Source organism: Opisthorchis viverrini (genome assembly GCF_000715545.1).
Source record: "Opisthorchis viverrini unplaced genomic scaffold opera_v5_54, whole genome shotgun sequence".
NCBI lineage: Eukaryota > Metazoa > Platyhelminthes > Trematoda > Opisthorchiida > Opisthorchiidae > Opisthorchis > Opisthorchis viverrini.
The window spans coordinates 1,982,275-2,000,813 of NW_008751711.1; the positions used below are offsets into that span (position 1 = coordinate 1,982,275).

At 48.4% G+C, this 18,539-nt stretch overlaps 1 protein-coding gene across 1 annotated transcript in view; it reads right to left on the minus strand.

Annotated features, from left to right (window-relative positions):
• Window positions 1–5,482: 5,482 nt before the first annotated feature.
• T265_03747 (hypothetical protein) overlaps window positions 5,483–18,539 on the minus strand; it is a gene marked incomplete at both ends in the record, with an annotated part of 45,949 nt that continues 32,892 nt past the window's right edge. The window contains 4 exons of the mRNA XM_009168294.1: window positions 5,483–5,674; window positions 8,341–8,753; window positions 9,268–9,541; window positions 12,824–12,930. Coding sequence (XP_009166558.1) covers window positions 5,483–5,674; window positions 8,341–8,753; window positions 9,268–9,541; window positions 12,824–12,930 — 986 coding nt within the window. The remainder of the gene's footprint in view (window positions 5,675–8,340; window positions 8,754–9,267; window positions 9,542–12,823; window positions 12,931–18,539) is intronic.

Here is an 18,539-nt window from a genome sequence, read left to right on the forward strand (position 1 = left end):
TACGTTCCTCCTGCTGGACTATAGAGCAACCCCTAATCCACAGTCTCCGGACGGTCGCTCTCCAGCAGCAGTTATGATGAACAGACGGTTGAGACTTACCCATGACGCTATCCTACCGACACTTACTTGTTTTCAATCACCGACAGCCGGAAAGCCAACATTCCGGCCTGGCAACCGTGTGCTTGTCAGGGACTATCGCCCTAGGTACCGAAGATGGACAGTTGGAGTCGTCCTTGAAAGAACCGCTCAGGTGATTTACCGCATCCAGGTGGGATCATTGATATGGAAACGACATGTCAATCAATTACGGCCGACGGAGTGTCAGATCCCAAAGGGGGAAGAACAGTTACTAGACCTCAACCTACTGTTTGAACCCTTTGATCTCCCAAGACCAGCACCTATAGCCATTGCCTCACACGTACCGCCCAAGACAGACCCATTGCTGCAAACGAGACGCCATACCGGTCGCAGCAAAAAAAGGGGTGGAATCCACACAACTTGATCCGCGTCGAAAATCTTACGTTGAACAGCCAAAAGGGGGAGGCACCAGGAAGGTCACATTCCTGAAAGAAACCTCAGAATGCCCGAAACCTATTGCTCCAACAAAATCTCAACAGGAAAGCCGGCAAGCATCCAGACCAGTCAATCATTCAATCACTTCAGCTAAAGCTGATGAGTGTTCATGCACACCATAGAAGCACGACGGAATGCGATCTGCATTCAGGCATTTTATAGAGGCACGATCGATGTTGATGGGTGTTCACTAACGTCTATCAGACAGCCTGGATCAATGTCAGCAAGTCCCCTTTAAATAGCATGGGGCCGTTGTAACTTTTGCTCTCGCACCCATTCACTCGTTTGTTCGGAATACAGCTGCTGTGTTCCCTTCTGTGAGCCTAGACACTGGAGTTGGTCAGCAGCGATCAATGTCAGAAAGTCCCGTTTAAATAGCGTGGGGCTGTTGTGACTTTTGCTCTCGCACTCGCACCCACTCATGCTCTCGCAGCCGCTTGTTCGGTATATAACTGTTGTGTTCCCTTCTGTGAGTCTTTTTTTCTCCGGCATTAGGCACTGGAGCGGGTTAGCAGCAGATACCAAAGATTGGCGAATCAGCAGATATAACAGACTTTATGTTCAATATTGGTGCAGTTGAAGGGTCACCTTCCGGTTGCTAAAACTAGGGACTGTGTATACAAGATAAAACGTAGAGACTGCGCAAACGTTTAGTTAGGTCAGACAGTCACAAAGTTGCACACCATAATCGGTGATCATAACTGATGCACAAACGGGCCACCCAGAAACCCAGATGAATATCAGGCGATAGTCAAGGATTCGGCAATAGTTAGGACGATGACCAAATCTCTGAGCATCCCAGTGTGAATGTAATAGAGGGTATGGAACTGGCAAGTGTGTGGAGAGCGGTTTTAGATCAGCCTAGATGACCCAAGTGGTTGGAGCGCGAAACGACTGACCGAAATGTCAGTGGTTCGAACCCGACCTCCGCCTCTCGACTTCCCCCGTCTAGGCTTGGGCAACCTGGCAGTATCTCAGCCCTCGTGCTTCCTTCGGGTAGCATGGCAGCTAAGCACCGGAAAGGCGTTACAGCCGAACGAAATGACACGAGACAGTATGCAGTTATGAGTGGGAAAATATGGGTCTAAAAGTACAAACCCCGAGCGCAATAAGATGTCCTATACAAGAAAAGCAATGCCCCAAAATCCTTATTCAACTTCACATCTCCGTCTTGGTCATCTACACGAGCCAACAAACGGAAACTTCTGATTGCCACCGATCAGTCGTGAAAAATCCCAACAATCGCTTCTTTGACGCCTTAAAACTCGGTCACTCGGGTAACTTTTTTATTTGGCCTGGGGAAGCCTTTGCGTCAGTCATATAGTACTCTTCGACTCGTTGGTATTGCTTGGCTTTACTCAAACGGCGAACTGTTTAGTTGGAAGATCTCATCAAAATACCAGAGGAATGTCGGTCCGTGCAGAAGAATATCGATGAATGACGCTCTGTTGATAACAGTTTGGTGGTTCTCTACTTTTCCAATTAAATGCTCATGGTCACATCCGAGCTGGTACCAATGTGTGAATTTAGCGTACTTCTCTAACGAATTCGCTGCGAACAGAAATGAGATATTTAAAAGAACTTTTGTCACAAAAGTTCCTCAAAAAATGCTCACATGAAACACATATAATCATTTGAAAAGGGTTAAAGTGAGTAACTAAACGATTGTGGGCACGTGATCACACACAGTGAGGTAGAACGAGTGCTCAGTTTGTTATCTCTCATAGACTGCCACCGATGGGCAAACATTGTTGTTTTCAAGTTCCTCAGAGGTGGTCTTTACGGCGAAGACTCTGATTAGGTATTAATTATCAGATAGTCTTTCTCCAGAAAGCATTTTATACTACAGCATAGAATTCAACCTCCACTTAATACCGCAAATATTGATGTTTTTAAGGTAGAAAAGAGTTAAACAATCAGTTACAAAGTACCGTGTTGTTAACAAATGAATGTGTTGTATCAAGGTCAACTCATTTTTCAATCGGAAGGATATCCAAAATATCGATGCACTTTTTTGATAAGATACTACTTATATGATAGGTGGAACCGGTTTTCATTTGTGCTGGAGTAGGAGAATGCTTCGATAACTGGAATACCAATCAAACAGAGGTGTGAGGCAAATTGTGTGCAACATGTCAAGCCGAAAAATACTGCAAACGGGAAATTCAGATGGCTATCTTGTCTAAACAACTTTTAACTGAGCAAGATGCACTCATTAGCATACCAATTTGGTTCTGACGGGAGACTCATATGAAGCTCAGTTGAATCTCCCGTTTACGATGTTTTAAGGTTGACGGAAACTCGGGGATTGTGCCTACCTGATGAGCCTCAAGTAGGGCGGGACCGGTCATGGGCTGTGGGATTTTTCAGCAACCTTGTGAGTAGTATCCTCTATGAATATCCTACTAACCGGAACATAAGGCGACCTTTGTGCGGCCCATTCAGTTGGAGAATATCATAAACGAGAGGTTCAGTTGAGTCTACCGTGAAAACCAAATTGATTTGCAGATGAGTGTATCTGTCGAAATCAGCCTATTTTGGAACATAAGGTTGACGGAAACTAGGGGACTGTGCCTAACTGATGAACCTCAGGGAGGGCGAAACCGGTTGTGGGCTGTCGAAGAGTTTTTAGCAACCTTGTGAGTAATGTATTACGTCTAAACTTGTAACTGAGCCTAATTCAAGGTTCTGGTAGGAATTAAGATTGATGATCCCGAAGGAGAGTGAAACGGATGAGAGCTATCCGAAAGTCTTCATCGCCCTTATGAGTAGTATCATATCCAGGAATAGTCTAGTGTTGTTTGTCTAGACACTCGAGATGGTGCGTGAAATAACAAGCGGCACTCACAGTGACTGTCTCTTTTCCGCGACTCTGCTCGTTAACCGAGCATAAAGGAACAGGGCTCGCGTTCACGAGATGATCTGGAGGTAGTTGGCAAGATAAAAACCAGACAGTAACTGACAAACTACCAATATCAGCGAGTTTTTATTACCTTGCCATCAACTTGCCTGATTACACATAAGTTACTCCCCCCCACAAATCCCCTTTGTAAATCTTGGTTCGTAAGCATGCTTCTTGTTTTCCACAGTCCAAAAGAAATCCAAGTATTATCACCATCATCCTGCATGGTCAGCTTTAACGAATTCAGCAATGCTGAACTGTGACACAGTATGTCCCGTAACGGAATCCCGGTCTTGAAAGTGACCCGGTTTTGTCTGTTTGATCACTGACATCTAACGTCAACAAATCAAGACAAACAAAACAGCATCGCTGGACGTGTTGCTGTGCTCAAAGCGTTTGTAACCCATACACTTGTCAATCTCGCGCGAACTGCCTGGTTGCCCGCAATTCGACGTGACAGGTTGTTCGGGGGCCAACCGTCCCTAACAGCCGAACAGCACATCATTTGGACGGATGTGTCACGTGCAGGACATGGGCCAAACGAAGGCATGCCCTGATTGGTCAGAATGCCAGCGAATCCGAATCAAGCACCTGTGACTAGACGCTTCTCGCCCCCTCACGGAAATTCTGGCACGACCTTGTGGAACACTCTGTGACTACCCTATAAATACAGTTGTAATAATCTTCCTTTGTCTACATGCAGGGCTGCGTAGAGCTACCGTGCCTTTTGATATACCATAGTGGGCGGAGCAGGAAGCCAAGGGACCGATACAGAGTTGCCCGACCGTCCATCAAGACACAACACAGATTTGGCGACGATTGGTGCATCAGGCAAACTATCCTCCACGTCAGTAAGTACATTCAACTTACCACAAGGGGGGTCGCAGGGCATCCGAGGCGCCAAAGTAGACAACCTGTGTGAACTGAACCAGCGGTAACCGACAACCAGCTGGACGCTCGGATAACTACGGTTAGCAAGCTCCACCTGGCATCGGAGACGGCAACTTCACCGAACCGCAGGACATGTCTGCTCGGGCACGCCTGCAAACGACGGGGAAAATAAACTAGCTATAAAACGACACCTTCATTTTGGTAAGTTGCGACCTGTTTCGAAGCTGGAAGAGCTCCGGCTAGATAGGATGTCCGAGCAATCATAGCTAGGGGCAATCTCATTACAGGCGACACCAGGCACATACCAAGGCACACCGCGTGAGCTTGTCGACAGTTTCAGTGGGGCGCGATGGCACAACGCGCCTCCGCAGTAAGCTGGGGTGCATCGCAAAGCAGGTTATCCAGACGAAGAGAAGGAGAACTTTCGGAGGAACTTCCAGGGCATCCTTGAAGAACGTAGCTCACGGCAAACCGTCACAAGTGATCGACACCCTAGGGTGATTCACATCCAATCTGTTCACTCAGGTAGTTTGGCAACAAGCACGTGCATTGTTCCCTCTTAGAGTTGGATGTTGGTACTCCCCGCTCCCCGTTTCATAGAAATAAGTCAGTTATCCTGACCAAAGATGACATATGCACGTTCGGTTCGAGTTCAGAGCACCACCCAGCACGACTTTTTCACATGAGCAAGTGAGATGGTGGAAATCAGATCACTAACTGTTGGAAACAAGATGTCTAGCCAAGAATGGGAATGCTATGACTTCTGTTAACTTGAAGACTGCAAGCTGGTGGGATCAGCGATTCACTAATTCGTCAACACCATCCACACTATTCATCTCAAAGTCCACATCTGCGCAAAAAAGACCATTTATACACGAGATGAATTACCTCATCCTACTAAAGGAATACAAACCCGACTGCCCAAGTACATTCTTCATGATGGCACAATACCCTCCCCGAATATGGCAACGCAGCTCGCGACTTTGATAATACTTGACAAAGCGAATAAGATAGCCCTTTCCGTGGTTCGCCTTGTAACGAAATCACTCTGTCTAATTCGAATGACACGCGCGTGGACTCTAAAATTGTTCCTTTGTAGATGCCGGTTTTTTTTTTTCATTCAGCTGTAGCACCCTGCAGGTGCCTAACTGCCATGCTACCCGAAGGAAGCACGAGGGCTGGGATACTGTGAGGTTGCCCAAGCCTCCTAGACAGGGGAAGTCGAGAGCCAGGGGTCGGGTTCGAACCACGGACCCTCCGGTCAGTAAATTCGCGATCTAAGCACTTGGGCCATCTCGCCCGTAGATGCTGGAAACAGGTCGAACGATGTAGGACCATTCCGTGGATAATTCCATCGTTCTCCATGATTCAGGAACTTGAACTGTGCCGATAACTCCGCCCCCTGCATCAAAATCATTCTGTTCCCTCCGCATCCTAGTGCAGAAGGAAATCTGAGTAGCAGAGTGATGAAGAAGAGCCCCTCACAGAGTATGACGCGCTTGCACAATCTCCCCAACACGTTTAAAAAAAGGCGTTAAAAAATTCATGTGCCAACAGTCTGTTTGTGTGCACTTGAGATAAACAAGCAAATTCGTATGTACGCATAAGCGGCAATTGTTCGATAAAGAAATGCTTAGATACAAAAACCCGCGGTGGATTGGACGAACCAAGATCCTATAAGATCCCATGGCCGCCTTCCCTCTCACTTGAACGCACACACAAAAAAAGGAAAAATGACACACAAGAAGGGGAAGAGCTTGATTCAACCATGCGCGGGTGACCGTAGTCCCGTAACAGCACACGCACATAAAGTGTTCACGTCCAAACGTGCCTACTACTGACACGCAAATTAGTAGTGTGGTGGGTGTGTGGAATAAGATCGGACGTGCATCCGACGCAGTGCAGAACGCATAAACGTACATCAGAAACAAACGAATCGACGCCGGTAATCACACGCGTCACACTGAATCCATAGAGTGTATGATTACAAAGTGATAAAAGTCTCTGAATATTCGTAGGAGCGGAATCGTATCGTAGATAGCGGAGACTGGTTCCAAGACAGAGAGAGAGGCAGGAGTAGACACGAACAAGTCATGGGCGGATCGAAAAGTCACAACCGTTCTTACAACATTCAAGTGTGGACACTAATCCAGGGAGTCAGGTGTTGCCGCGACGTTGAAAACGCCAAGCAGACAAGCCACGAAAGGAACAGTCAAGTGAGAGGCGGCGATTGAAAAAATAAGACTTATTTTTGAAGACCAGCAGGGTAAATGGACATGGTGGATAATTGACAACAAGATGCAGCGGCGGCGGCACGCGGAAGAGAAGGCAAACACAGAGAAAAAGTACATAAAAAATGAACAATTGATGAAGATGAGGAGAGACATGGTGCGCGATGAACACAACGTAACAATGTGAGGGACGTAAGTGTCTAGGCTGGGGGGGGGCGGCAATCCATTAACGAAGAATCAATCTCCGGGCGGGGACACGGTTGAACCACAGCACTACTACTCATGGAGTTCAGCAGCAATTTTCCTCCTGTAAAAGAAGAGGGGTGATATATAACACATTAAACACCGGGCGATAGGAACCAGAACAGAGCAAGTCACTGCGCTTGGGGGTGTGGGTACCTCAGAAAGCTTGACATAGGCCAGAACTGGGCCCTCTCCCTCACCTAAAGGCAAACACAGAGAAAAAGTACATAAAAAATGAACAATTGATGAAGATGAGGAGAGACATGGTGCGCGATGAACACAACGTAACAATGTGAGGGACGTAAGTGTCTAGGCTGGGGGGGGGCGGCAATCCATTAACGAAGAATCAATCTCCGGGCGGGGGACACGGTTGAACCACAGCACTACTACTCATGGAGTTCAGCAGCAATTTTCCTCCTGTAAAAGAAGAGGGGTGATATATAACACATTAAACACCGGGCGATAGGAACCAGAACAGAGCCAAGTCACTGGCTTGGAGGTGTGAGTACCTCAGAAAGCTTGACATAGGCCAGAACTGGGCCCTCTCCCTCACCTAACCTTTCCCCCTTCTTTTCATTTTAGGGCTTTAAATGAAATTAGACGAACCTCATGGTTGTACGGCAGTGAAGCACCAGTGTCAGCACTCATGTTTGAGCCAAAACTGTCAGGGTCAGGGGCACTCATAGGCCAGGTTGCTTGTATCAACAAACAGTTATAAAGTCATCCCGAGTCCACCTGAGAATGCTCGTGTGGCGCTTCCCCTAGTCTTTTCCTGGCAAGGGGAAAATATTCCGTCAAAGAGTGCGTACTATGCAAATTAGTCAGTAGTTACGAAAAAGAAGTTTCCGACATTTTGACGGGCCCGTGCGGCCTAAACGGGTGAGAGACGACACCTTCACTTCGATCTGTGAAACCCTTCAGAAATATGCGCAGTATGCAATCCTCAGAACAGCCACTGATGAGTTGGATAGTCCACTTCTAGGTACCGTGCAGCGTCGTACGGGTTCCAGTTGACACCACAGCAGATAGTCGTTTAATGAGACCGTTTAGATAGGAACTTAGATTCACAACGGCGTGGACCGGTCTGGTGACCCCAAGGGTGCTTTACAAGGTCGTGGTGCAAGGTCGAGAGGAAGCCAAGGGTCACGCGAACAGATTTGCGCCCACAGATCACGGACAAAGACTCCATCGGGACTCGAGAGCTGTGAAATGCACCGCTGACGGGCAAGACTGCACTTCCAGAAAGTGCTTTCGACCGCTAATGCCAGCCATCACAACGTTAGAGAACGCTAAACTCAAGTATCATTGTACGGGTCACAGGCCTTTGCGTGTTGGCCTGAACGAAACCCAGGCAACCGAGGAAATGACATCCAAGGAACTTTGTCTGGAATCCGCAACTGGTGTAACTGGTTTAGTCCCAAACAGGAGATACCGGTCGGAAAGGATAGCAAGTGAACTAGTTAACACTTAATTAAACGAGAATGATAAGCGAATACTAACATTTTCGACCGGTCCGTCCGGAACAATTATTATCCCATTACTCGGATCTGTGCGAGTTCCGCCCGTCGCTCCAGTAGTGGCTTGTTTCTTACACGGTGGAGGTGAGGTGGAGTTGTTGCCTTCTTGGACAGGTTGTGTTCCGTTGAGTAAATCGCCCGTCTCCCGTTTCGTACCGGACGCCCCAGTGCCGTTGAGTTCATTCCCACCACTGGGGGAACGGAGTCGCTTGCCCGCTGCCGGAATCGGTCCATTCAGTTGGCTCGCTGACCCGAGGGCGTGACTGAAATCGATTCGTCGTAGCGGGATGCCTTTACGTTCGGCCAAGTTATTTATTACACAGTCAAGTGGGGCGATTCGGCGTGGCCTGACCAGCAACACCGTTGGGTCGGGTAGGCGAGAGAGGAGAGGTTCAACTGTGGGGAAAGAAACATAAATAAACCAACTGTTCAAAGCAAAACACGAAGCAGCGCGACCTGGTACGATGGTGACTGCAGGAGAATGCAACAGCGAATATGAAAACTGGACAGAGATGGAAAGCCTAGAACAGATGTTAGTGGTACAAGATGAGAAGATGAGGTTGTAACGGGATTTACATTGATGGACTTTCTTAGCGTACGCTGGCCAGAGAAACTATTCATTCTGTCCCACTGAAGAAAAGGGAAAAACGAGCAATTTATTCTGCACCCCAATCGTCTGTCGCCTGGTAAGGACTGCACCACCTGAGGTCAAATCTGCGCAGATGACGGACTAAATTCGGTTCCAGTGATGAGCCGTGCCAAGAGTCGCGTGGAAATCAGGCTGTCCCATTTCCAGTGTGGGGCCAGATCATCAGTTCGCCTGATAAGGTGAACGTGGCCGTTCCTACAAAAGGGAGGGACGATGCTGCCAGAGAAAAAATGAAAAAAGAACAATATTGCTTTCACGTACCGGCTGTCCGCAGCGCCGCAAACGACAAACTGTCTGTGACCGCATCGCCTGATCCAGATATGCTGGAGGGACCTCCTGTTGCTGTGGTTTCTGCCGGCTTACCAGGGCGTCGAGCGAGAAGAATAGGGCGCACGAGTTCAGGGCAAAGCACACGTGCCAATCGGATAACTGACGGGGTTCTGAAGCACAGGGTACCACGAGGACCACTGACTAGCGCGGCGGGGGCGCCGCTCCCTTCGGCATAGCGCATCGCTGACTGTGATGGAACGGATGTCTGCAATCAAGGAAGGGTCAAAAAAGCTGTTAGCAGTGTTACGGACTGAACTACAGTCAATACTCATAAAACCTACTGCTCATGCCAGATCAAGGGGAGCAGCTGGATGCCCATGAAAATAAACCAGGGACCGACGGAGAGCCCACGTGACCAACTAGAAAGCTTGCGCATACTTACAAGGACGAAGAGGTAGAAGACATACGCGGTTTATGACAGAGGCGTGCCTGGGTATGTGACCGCATGCAGGTGGTGAACGTGAATCAATGTATCGGTGAGTGCGCGTAATTAAAGGATGCGCGCCCGTGCTCGTGACATGTGCGTGTGTTCGCGCGCGCGCCGTTTCGGATGACCCCCTGCAGAGAACGAGCGTGGACAACGGCAACGAGACGACAAACAACATGAAGAAGCACACACAGTTGACCCGCTTCACGACGTGGGTGCGTGCGTGCGTGCGCGCGCGCTTGTGTCATGTCGGCAGAGGCAGAAACCGCGTCAAGAGCGGTCGATAAGATCAGACAGAGCGAGGGTTGCAAATCAATGATGGATGGATGAATGGTGTGCGCAATCGATCGGTGATCAGTCGCCCTGTTAATAATCTACTTGCGCGCCTGATATGATCACGTATAAGCATGCATGCTGGGTAGTGTCACTGGGTAGTGCCACAGAAGGATATCCGTACCATCTGCAGCCGCAATACAAAAGTTCCCTTCGGGTGCCCATGAAAACCCCGAGGCTCAGACGGGAAGACTTTCGGTGGGCCGCTGTGTCGAAGCATTGAGACTGCGCAGGAAGTGAGTATCATCCAGTTCAGTGCCACGTATAATCTTGAGTGGTCTTGCTGTGTCAGCTGACAGACGTGGGAAGAGATTGCACGCGCACACATGTTCCCCCGGCCTAGGGAGAACAACAGTGACTCAACCACAAACCATGGTGCGAGAGTAGGCCGCAAGTAGTTCTTGATCAGGTGGGCTCCTGTTCGGCCTAGCATACTTGAATTTCCAAAACACGCTGACCAAGATTCATTCGGGGAGTGTGATCAAATTCCACTTGTTGCATGCTAAGGGGACCGAGAGTTTATTGATCCCGTTGATGATTAGCTCAGCGGTACTCTTCACACAGATCGGCGAGTATGGATCATCGTAGTCAGTGTTGAATGGATGAATCACTCGTCCAGAGAGTAACCGGAATACGTTGCCGTTGTATTGCAAAGAGACTTGCCTTTGGAGCAGTATAGTTCAATCTGGGTAGAGGTCCGATAAAACCACATACACGGTTTATGACAGAGGCGTGCCTGGGTATGTGACCGCATGCAGGTGGTGAACGTGAATCAATGTATCGGTGAGTGCGCGTAATTAAAGGATGCGCGCCCGTGCTCGTGACATGTGTGTGTGTGTGCGCGCGCGCGTTTCGGATGACCGCCTGCAGAGAACGAGCGTGGACAACGGCAACGAGACGACAAACAACATGAAGAAGCACACACAGTTGACCCGCTTCACGACGTGGGTGCGTGCGCGCGCGCGCTTGTGTCATGTCGGCAGAGGCAGAAACCGCGTCAAGAGCGGTCGATAAGATCAGACAGAGCGAGGGTTGCAAATCAATGATGGATGGATGAATGGTGTGCGCAATCGATCGGTGATCAGTCGCCCTGTTAATAATCTACTTGCGCGCCTGATATGATCACGTATAAGCATGCATGCTGGGTGGTGTCACTGGGTAGTGCCACAGAAGGATATCCGTACCATCTGCAGCCGCAATACAAAAGTTCCCTTCGGGTGCCCATGAAAACCCCGAGGCTCAGACGGGAAGACTTTCGGTGGGCCGCTGTGTCGAAGCATTGAGACTGCGCAGGAAGTGAGTATCATCCAGTTCAGTGCCACGTATAATCTTGAGTGGTCTTGCTGTGTCAGTTGACAGACGTGGGAAGAGATTGCACGCGCACACATGTTCCCCCGGCCTAGGGAGAACAACAGTGACTCAACCACAAACCATGGTGCGAGAGTAGGCCGCAAGTAGTTCTTGATCAGGTGGGCTCCTGTTCGGCCTAGCATACTTGAATTTCCAAAACACGCTGACCAAGATTCATTCGGGGAGTGTGATCAAATTCCACTTGTTGCATGCTAAGGGGACCGAGAGTTTATTGATCCCGTTGATGATTAGCTCTGCGGTACTCTTCACACAGATCGGCGAGTATGGATCATCGTAGTCAGTGTTGAATGGATGAATCACTCGTCCAGAGAGTAACCGGAATACGTTGCCGTTGTATTGCAAAGAGACTTGCCTTTGGAGCAGTATAGTTCAATCTGGGTAGAGGTCCGATAAAACCAACGAGTGACGGCCAAATTTATTTGGCGAAGCGAAGTGGGGGTCGTGAAAGGCCATACGAAGGCCCCGAGGACAAACATCAAATCAGTGAAGGACTCTATTTTCAGTTGATAAATAGATAAATCATCCAGCTGCAGCACCCTTTTGGTGCCTAACTGTCATGCCATACGAAGGTAGCACCCAAGAGCTAGGATACTGCCAGGTTGCCCAAACCTAGACAGGGGAAGTCGAGATGAAGAGGTTGGGTTCGAACCACGGACCTTCCGGTCAGTAAATTCACGCTCTAACCACTGAGCCACCTTGGCTGACTCACCGCATAAATAATAGAGAATAAGATGAACCAGGAATGAATGTGGGGCCCTCGCCCACAATTTTCAGTTGAGAATGGGGTGTGTCAGATGAGCGCCCTTTAGCATTCGAAGGGTATATGGTGGTGGGATGGGTCACTCGGCTGACTCACCGCATAAACAATATAGAATAAGATGAACCAGGAATGAATGTGGGGGTCACTGATCGAGAAAAAAGGGCAAGCTAGACAGCCCTCGATGGTTTGCAAATTCCCACGGCATGAAAAAGTCATTCAAAATAGCCGAGATCGCAGGGTTATGGGTTGTTAAGGGTCTATTTCTGCGAGAGACAAGTGACGCTCAGTGAATTTCGATTTCTATTGTCCTAAATCGAACGGCGACATAAAAACAGATAATGTATCGCGCGGTATGCGTGGATAAGGCGATCAAGAGTGGGGATATAACGTACTTGAGAGAACGACATTTCTATCGGTAGAAAATACAGGCAGATTCACTTGAAAGTCCCCGTATCGCTGAATTCAGACGGTTCAGAGATTGGGCTCGAGGCAAAGGGTAAATAACAACCTTACGGTATTGAATTATCAATATATACATCGTGTAGAAGGCGATTTCACCGGGGACACACGCAAAAGGACAGGGAACAATGACTCACTGAGGATGTAGAACCAACAGGACCGTCCGCAATCACCATGGATTTGGAATCGGTCTCGCTTGTGGAACCCGAGGTTTGGGACGATGTTCGCGATGCCGCCTGTCGCTCTATATGCGGTAAAATAAAGATAAAGGGAGGGGATCTTGCGCTTAGTAGACGTGACAGGTGTAAGATTTAGTCTTAGTGGGAGTCGCCTGATAACGAACGAGTGGAGAAAAAACAGAAAGAAAAGTGGTGGCGTTCCAACCAGAAACACTCTCCTAGGGAACCAGTAAAGACGACTTGATCACGGGGGGTTTGACACGTCTTTCCTACCAAATAATGGTAAAGGTCCATTATGGAACTCGACCGTCTGGAGGATGAAGAGACGCTTTGCCAAATGCCAAAAGCACTTTTTTTCATGCGGAGAATTCCCGTTTCTCGAACACGGCCATGTATGAAACGCCATCATCTTGAATGTTACCACCACTATATCTGGGGTCAATCAAGTAGTCATGTCTGAACCTGATAACCATAATAATAATAATAATAATTAGTAGTAATAATCTGTCAGCTGTAGCTCACCCCCGTCCACTTATACATGAATTCGGGGCGCCTGAATTAGCCGCTGTGAACGGTTGTTCTGTTAGTCCTTTCACTGATCGGACCTCAAATGAGATTGGTGATTCAGATTACTCATGTGTAGTTGTGACACCCTTTCGGTGCCTAACTCCCATGCCACTCGAAGGAAGCACGAGGGATGGGATACCCGAGCCTAGACAGGAGAAGTCGAGAGACGCAGAGGTCGGGTTCGAACAACGGACTTTCCGGTCAGTAAACTCACGGGCTCTAACCACTGAGCCATCTCGCCCTCAATGTCTGAACTTCAACGACCTAGTTCTCACCATTCCAAAAACTCCAACCTGATCTATCAAGTGAGAAGAGACAAACGTCTTGGGTGTCATCCGTTGCACTGTTACGATTCCCGTAGAATCGGTTCCCATGGAGGATACCTTCTTTTAACGAAATGTTGTATTTCTCGTGACCACCCACAACTGTCGACTGCGAGCTAATGGTGATGAATTTTCCACAACTCTGCTCAGCTGACCCAAGTCCCAGTTGTTGCCATGGCCACCCTAAGCAGTCAACAGTAGTTACCTACACTGTGAGGACTCCTTTAATTGGGTCCTTCGAACCACATTCCAACCACAGAGGAGATCAACCCTCAGAACAGTCAGTCTATTGAAGTGAATTCCATCATTGATTGTTACCCTGAATTAGCCTCTGCACAGGAATATCACAACCGAAAGCATCAAAGTCCCTATATCCACAGGACAGTGCATCTCAGTTTTGAGTGCAACTCAACTACTTATGAGTCGACCTTTGGAACAGCGTACTCACGTGCAAGGTCTTTTGCCTAGAGTCGAAATATCGAAACCAGAGGTAAAGGTTTCCTCAATCCGCTAAGGCTGTTTGTTATTGGACTGGGACTTCCTAAGGTCGCAGTCAGTGATTTGTGTTTGCTTGCCATTGTGGGCTCTCTGCGTACTTATGACACTTTTATGCGTGGCACATGGCGTTGAATGTACATTTTTGCCATTTAATCTCACACCAGACCCTGTATGACGGACACTTTGTGGCTGATGTGCGAGTCTTGACTGTGCTAGCGCCTACCGCGCCTTGAAGAGCATTCAAAATCGTATGTCCTTTCTTCGGTTGTTGGTCTTTGCACACGTGTTTCCATACCGAAAATCCTAACATACGTTGGGATTCATTTCATCTGACTGGAACTGTTGGTGGCATAGCTTTGAATGAGACATTTCTCTCTCTCTCTTATATTCTCCTGTAACCCTTTCACTTTCATCGCTTGCATTCACTTTTCATGTCTCTGACCATGCTCTTCAAAAACAAACGAGAGTACAGGTCTGAATGTGGCCAAAAATATCGGCACCCTCAGAGGTGAGCAAAGCTGCATTGCTTCCCAAGCAGTCAGCAACCGCACTGAAAGTAGCGAGAAAATCACTCGTGGGACTAGCAATATGATCCAGAGCAAGTCAAGATGAATGCACACGTACGATGGGTTACATGGTAAAGCCATATTTGGTTGACTTTGATGAACAGTGCGGTAAAAGGATCCCCTTCCAAAATCGGCTGCTGAGCGCGTTAAGCAGCTGTGGACTGACAGGTGAACAAAGAGTCGAAAGATACCTTTCCGTTGCCCGGGTACACAGAAGTTCAGTCGCCTAAACCGAAAGGTGACGGTTGGTAGACTCTGTCAAGACTTAACGATGGTATTGTCTGATACGCTTAGCAGTCAAGAGATCGTACTCTCGAAGCTGGTACGCAGCCACATCAGGCTTTCGGATGGAACATCACCGGTATGAAAATGCATGCTGCCCGAAAGGAAGAACCCAGTAGATTTACAGGATAGCTGTTTTAACACTAAAACCCCTGGACTGTATCCGAGGGGGGTGTGATCCGGCTAAAACTATGCCTAAAGTTGGGTGCTATATTCGAGCCTAGGTTTGGCAAGTTGGACAAAGGTATGCAACCATTCGGTCTGCATTTTTCATGTGCTTCTAAAATCAGTAGTACACCCGGTAATACACAATTTCTTAATCGCCACTCGCCATGACCGGATGCATCTAGACCGTAACACCGAATCAGCTGAGCGTGAGGCAAAGCCACGCTCAGTCACACCCGGATAACGCGTCGGCCCGTTGGTACGCCATTGCCAAGGCGACAGGCGGACGGCGGCTTGGCGAACGCACGCACCAATCGATACCTTATGGACTAAAGGGAGAGCAAAACGTAGCAGAAGCGGTGACTCAGCATTGGACATGCTCGAAATGGTGTGCGTATGTGGGTGTGGTGGCCTGGCCCCAAGGTCAAACCGTCTGAAGGCGGGAGAACGTGGGCACGGTACACGAAAAAAAGCCAAACGCGCACCCCGAATACCGGCCCACTCGAAGAGGGGGGAAATATACCTTGTCTCTAATGTACTTGGTGCAAGTCTCCATAAACAGGAAGTCTCGGAGGTTCAACGGTAGCAACAGCGTACAAACGGCCCCAAGTAGGCCAGTTCCATCCACTTCTGTCTGACAATGGAACGCCTGCAAAAATCGGTCACCAACTTCGGGACTCGATAGAGTGCTGACGCCCGGCAGAGTTCGACGTTTGAACCCGACAGTCATCGGTGAGAATTCGCATCTGGGAGAATTTGTACCCATTATCTGGTATGAGACACGGTACAGTAAAACAGCAGAATTTGACTAAAATTAGAGCAACCGACCTCGTCAAGGAGAAAACTAATTTCAACTGCAATCCGGTCGATCCGTCCTCACGAAAACTCCAGTCATAGTTAGTCGAGACACACTTCGGTGTCCATTTAGTTGAGGGATTAGTATTCTCACTGCAAGTCGCGCTCGATGTTGGATGCCATTGTCTGCTTGGTACACCCAGTCGCTCATTCGCTTGGTCGTCGAAACAGGGTAGTACAATCGCACCGTCTGGACTACAGAAATGCTAGGATTGACAGGGGGTGTTGTTGAAGCTCCCCTAGGGAAACAGAGGTACGCAAAGTCTCGTCCAGATTTACATGCTTGAAAGGCTAGAACTCCTCAACACTCTCGAAGCTTACAGGTGTTCCATGAGAGCCACCTCTATCTACTCTGTTGTTCTTTTCTTCAAATGTTGGTTGTGGGCGAGATAGTGGTGGTGGGGGCGGGATGGATCACGTGGTTAGAGCGCGAATTTACTGTGCGAAAGGCCCCGACCCGACCTCTTCCTCTCGACTTCCCCTGTCTAGTCTCAGGCAACCTGGGAGTATCCAAGCCCACGTGCAACCTTAGGACACGAGGCATGGCAGTTAGGCACCGAAAGGGTGCTACAGCTGAACGACTTCGATGCTAATTCTGAATTGCTTATCCAGCGCAAAACGGCTGAGGTCTGACGTCTGACCGTGACTGCGAAAGCTTGGGTAAATCTTTAGGTCGTGGAATGGCACCATGAACGTCCACTACCGCTTAACATCCTGAAGTGTCAGAACGTAGGAAGACTGTACAACGACACATTCAGTGAACGTCTCCATTTCAATGCCAACGAAGCCCGTATGGCGACATTCTTTACGGCAAAGAACTCAGAACTAAGCATTTCAGATAACCATGGATGGTCTCCTCATGTTGAATGAATTCTCGTCAAAGCCCCGCCACTAATGGAAAAAGTGCATGTGCGAAAAGTTAAGCCCCACCCCACCTGTTGCCAGCTCCAATTTAATGTACTCACACAACACCTATTTTTGATGAAAACACAATTCCTTATCCACATCCAGGCTCATTTTGTACAAAACGCTTCTCCGTTCGGACGTAAAACCTTAAATGAACTGTCAGACGCTTTCGACTCTCGTTCATGACAGGGAGACGGTAATACGTTTTTTGCGAAGCCACGGAGTGATCCATCAGCAACGTTTATGTGACAATTCCTACCAAATGACACTTTCAACTGTTCCCGACAGGTGACAGTGTCGACAAGAAATCGGTCTTCGAAAGGCAACTTGGCTGGAGCGATCTAGGATGGAGTTTAGGACAGTAATTATTTTGATCTATTGCTGGTTCAAAAATTTGGCAAAAATCAAACTCTGTTCAGAGGAATTATCCATTAGCCACACGACCGCTGTTGACTGGAAGAACTTTCTTCGCGAAGTTTGCGCCTGGTGGCTTTTGCAGACTCCAACAGTTATCGGCGGCCCAGGTTAACACGTCGAGATCAATGAAACGCTAATATCTCACCGTAAAAACCACACAGGGTGAGTCCTTCCCCAGCCGGGAAACTAAAGAGGTTTTCATGTATGCAGTGTCAGATCGAACTGTGACCACTTTGATGGACACAATCCAGGCCTGCATCGCTCCGGGCTCAATCATCATCTCCGATATGCGGGCATCATACCAAGGAATTGAAACGATTATTGAATCATGAAACGGTTAATCATACAGAAAACTTTGTGGATCCAACGACTAAGGCTCACAGACAAACCATCGAATCTCTTCGACACGTGTCCCAATTTCACCCTCTCCAATAAAAAACTGAAACTACACATTTCATATTCTCTTTCTTCCAATCTTTTTTGGGTGGCGGGGGTTAATTTTTTGGCGGGGCTTATCTGGAAAAGATCATCCGACTGCAATTCTACACCTTCAAACTCGGAATGATGCATGTGCCCCAAAGCCTTATCTTCATGTTTCATCGTCACTTCACGGGTCCTTTCGAAGTGAATCTATTGTTTTCCTATAACTGGAAATGTTGCGGACTACTAATGGCTTATCAGTCGCCAGCTGATTTGCGAACGTTTCACTGAGGAGACAGCACTAGTGTGACGTAGAGTGGATAGTTTCTTCGCCCGTTTAGCAACTCTCAACAGATAGAGAGAAAGCGATCAAGAACAAGCAGTGTCTGCAGCTTGGGACAGCAACTAGGGAAACGCCTCCGACATCATATCAAAGTAAGACCCCAACAGTAGGACTGATCCGAGAACCTGACCAGAAATAAGTCGAGCACGTGTCAGTAGCCGTTCAGCTGCAACGTCATCGGTACCTATCTGTCATGGCACACGAAAGAAGCATGAGGTGTCCAGGCCTAGACAGGAGCAGTCGAGATATCGAGGATGGGCCTTACGGTTAGTAAGTCCTAACCACTGAGCTCTCTCGAGCCTGGCACACATACCTGGGCAGGCTGGGACATG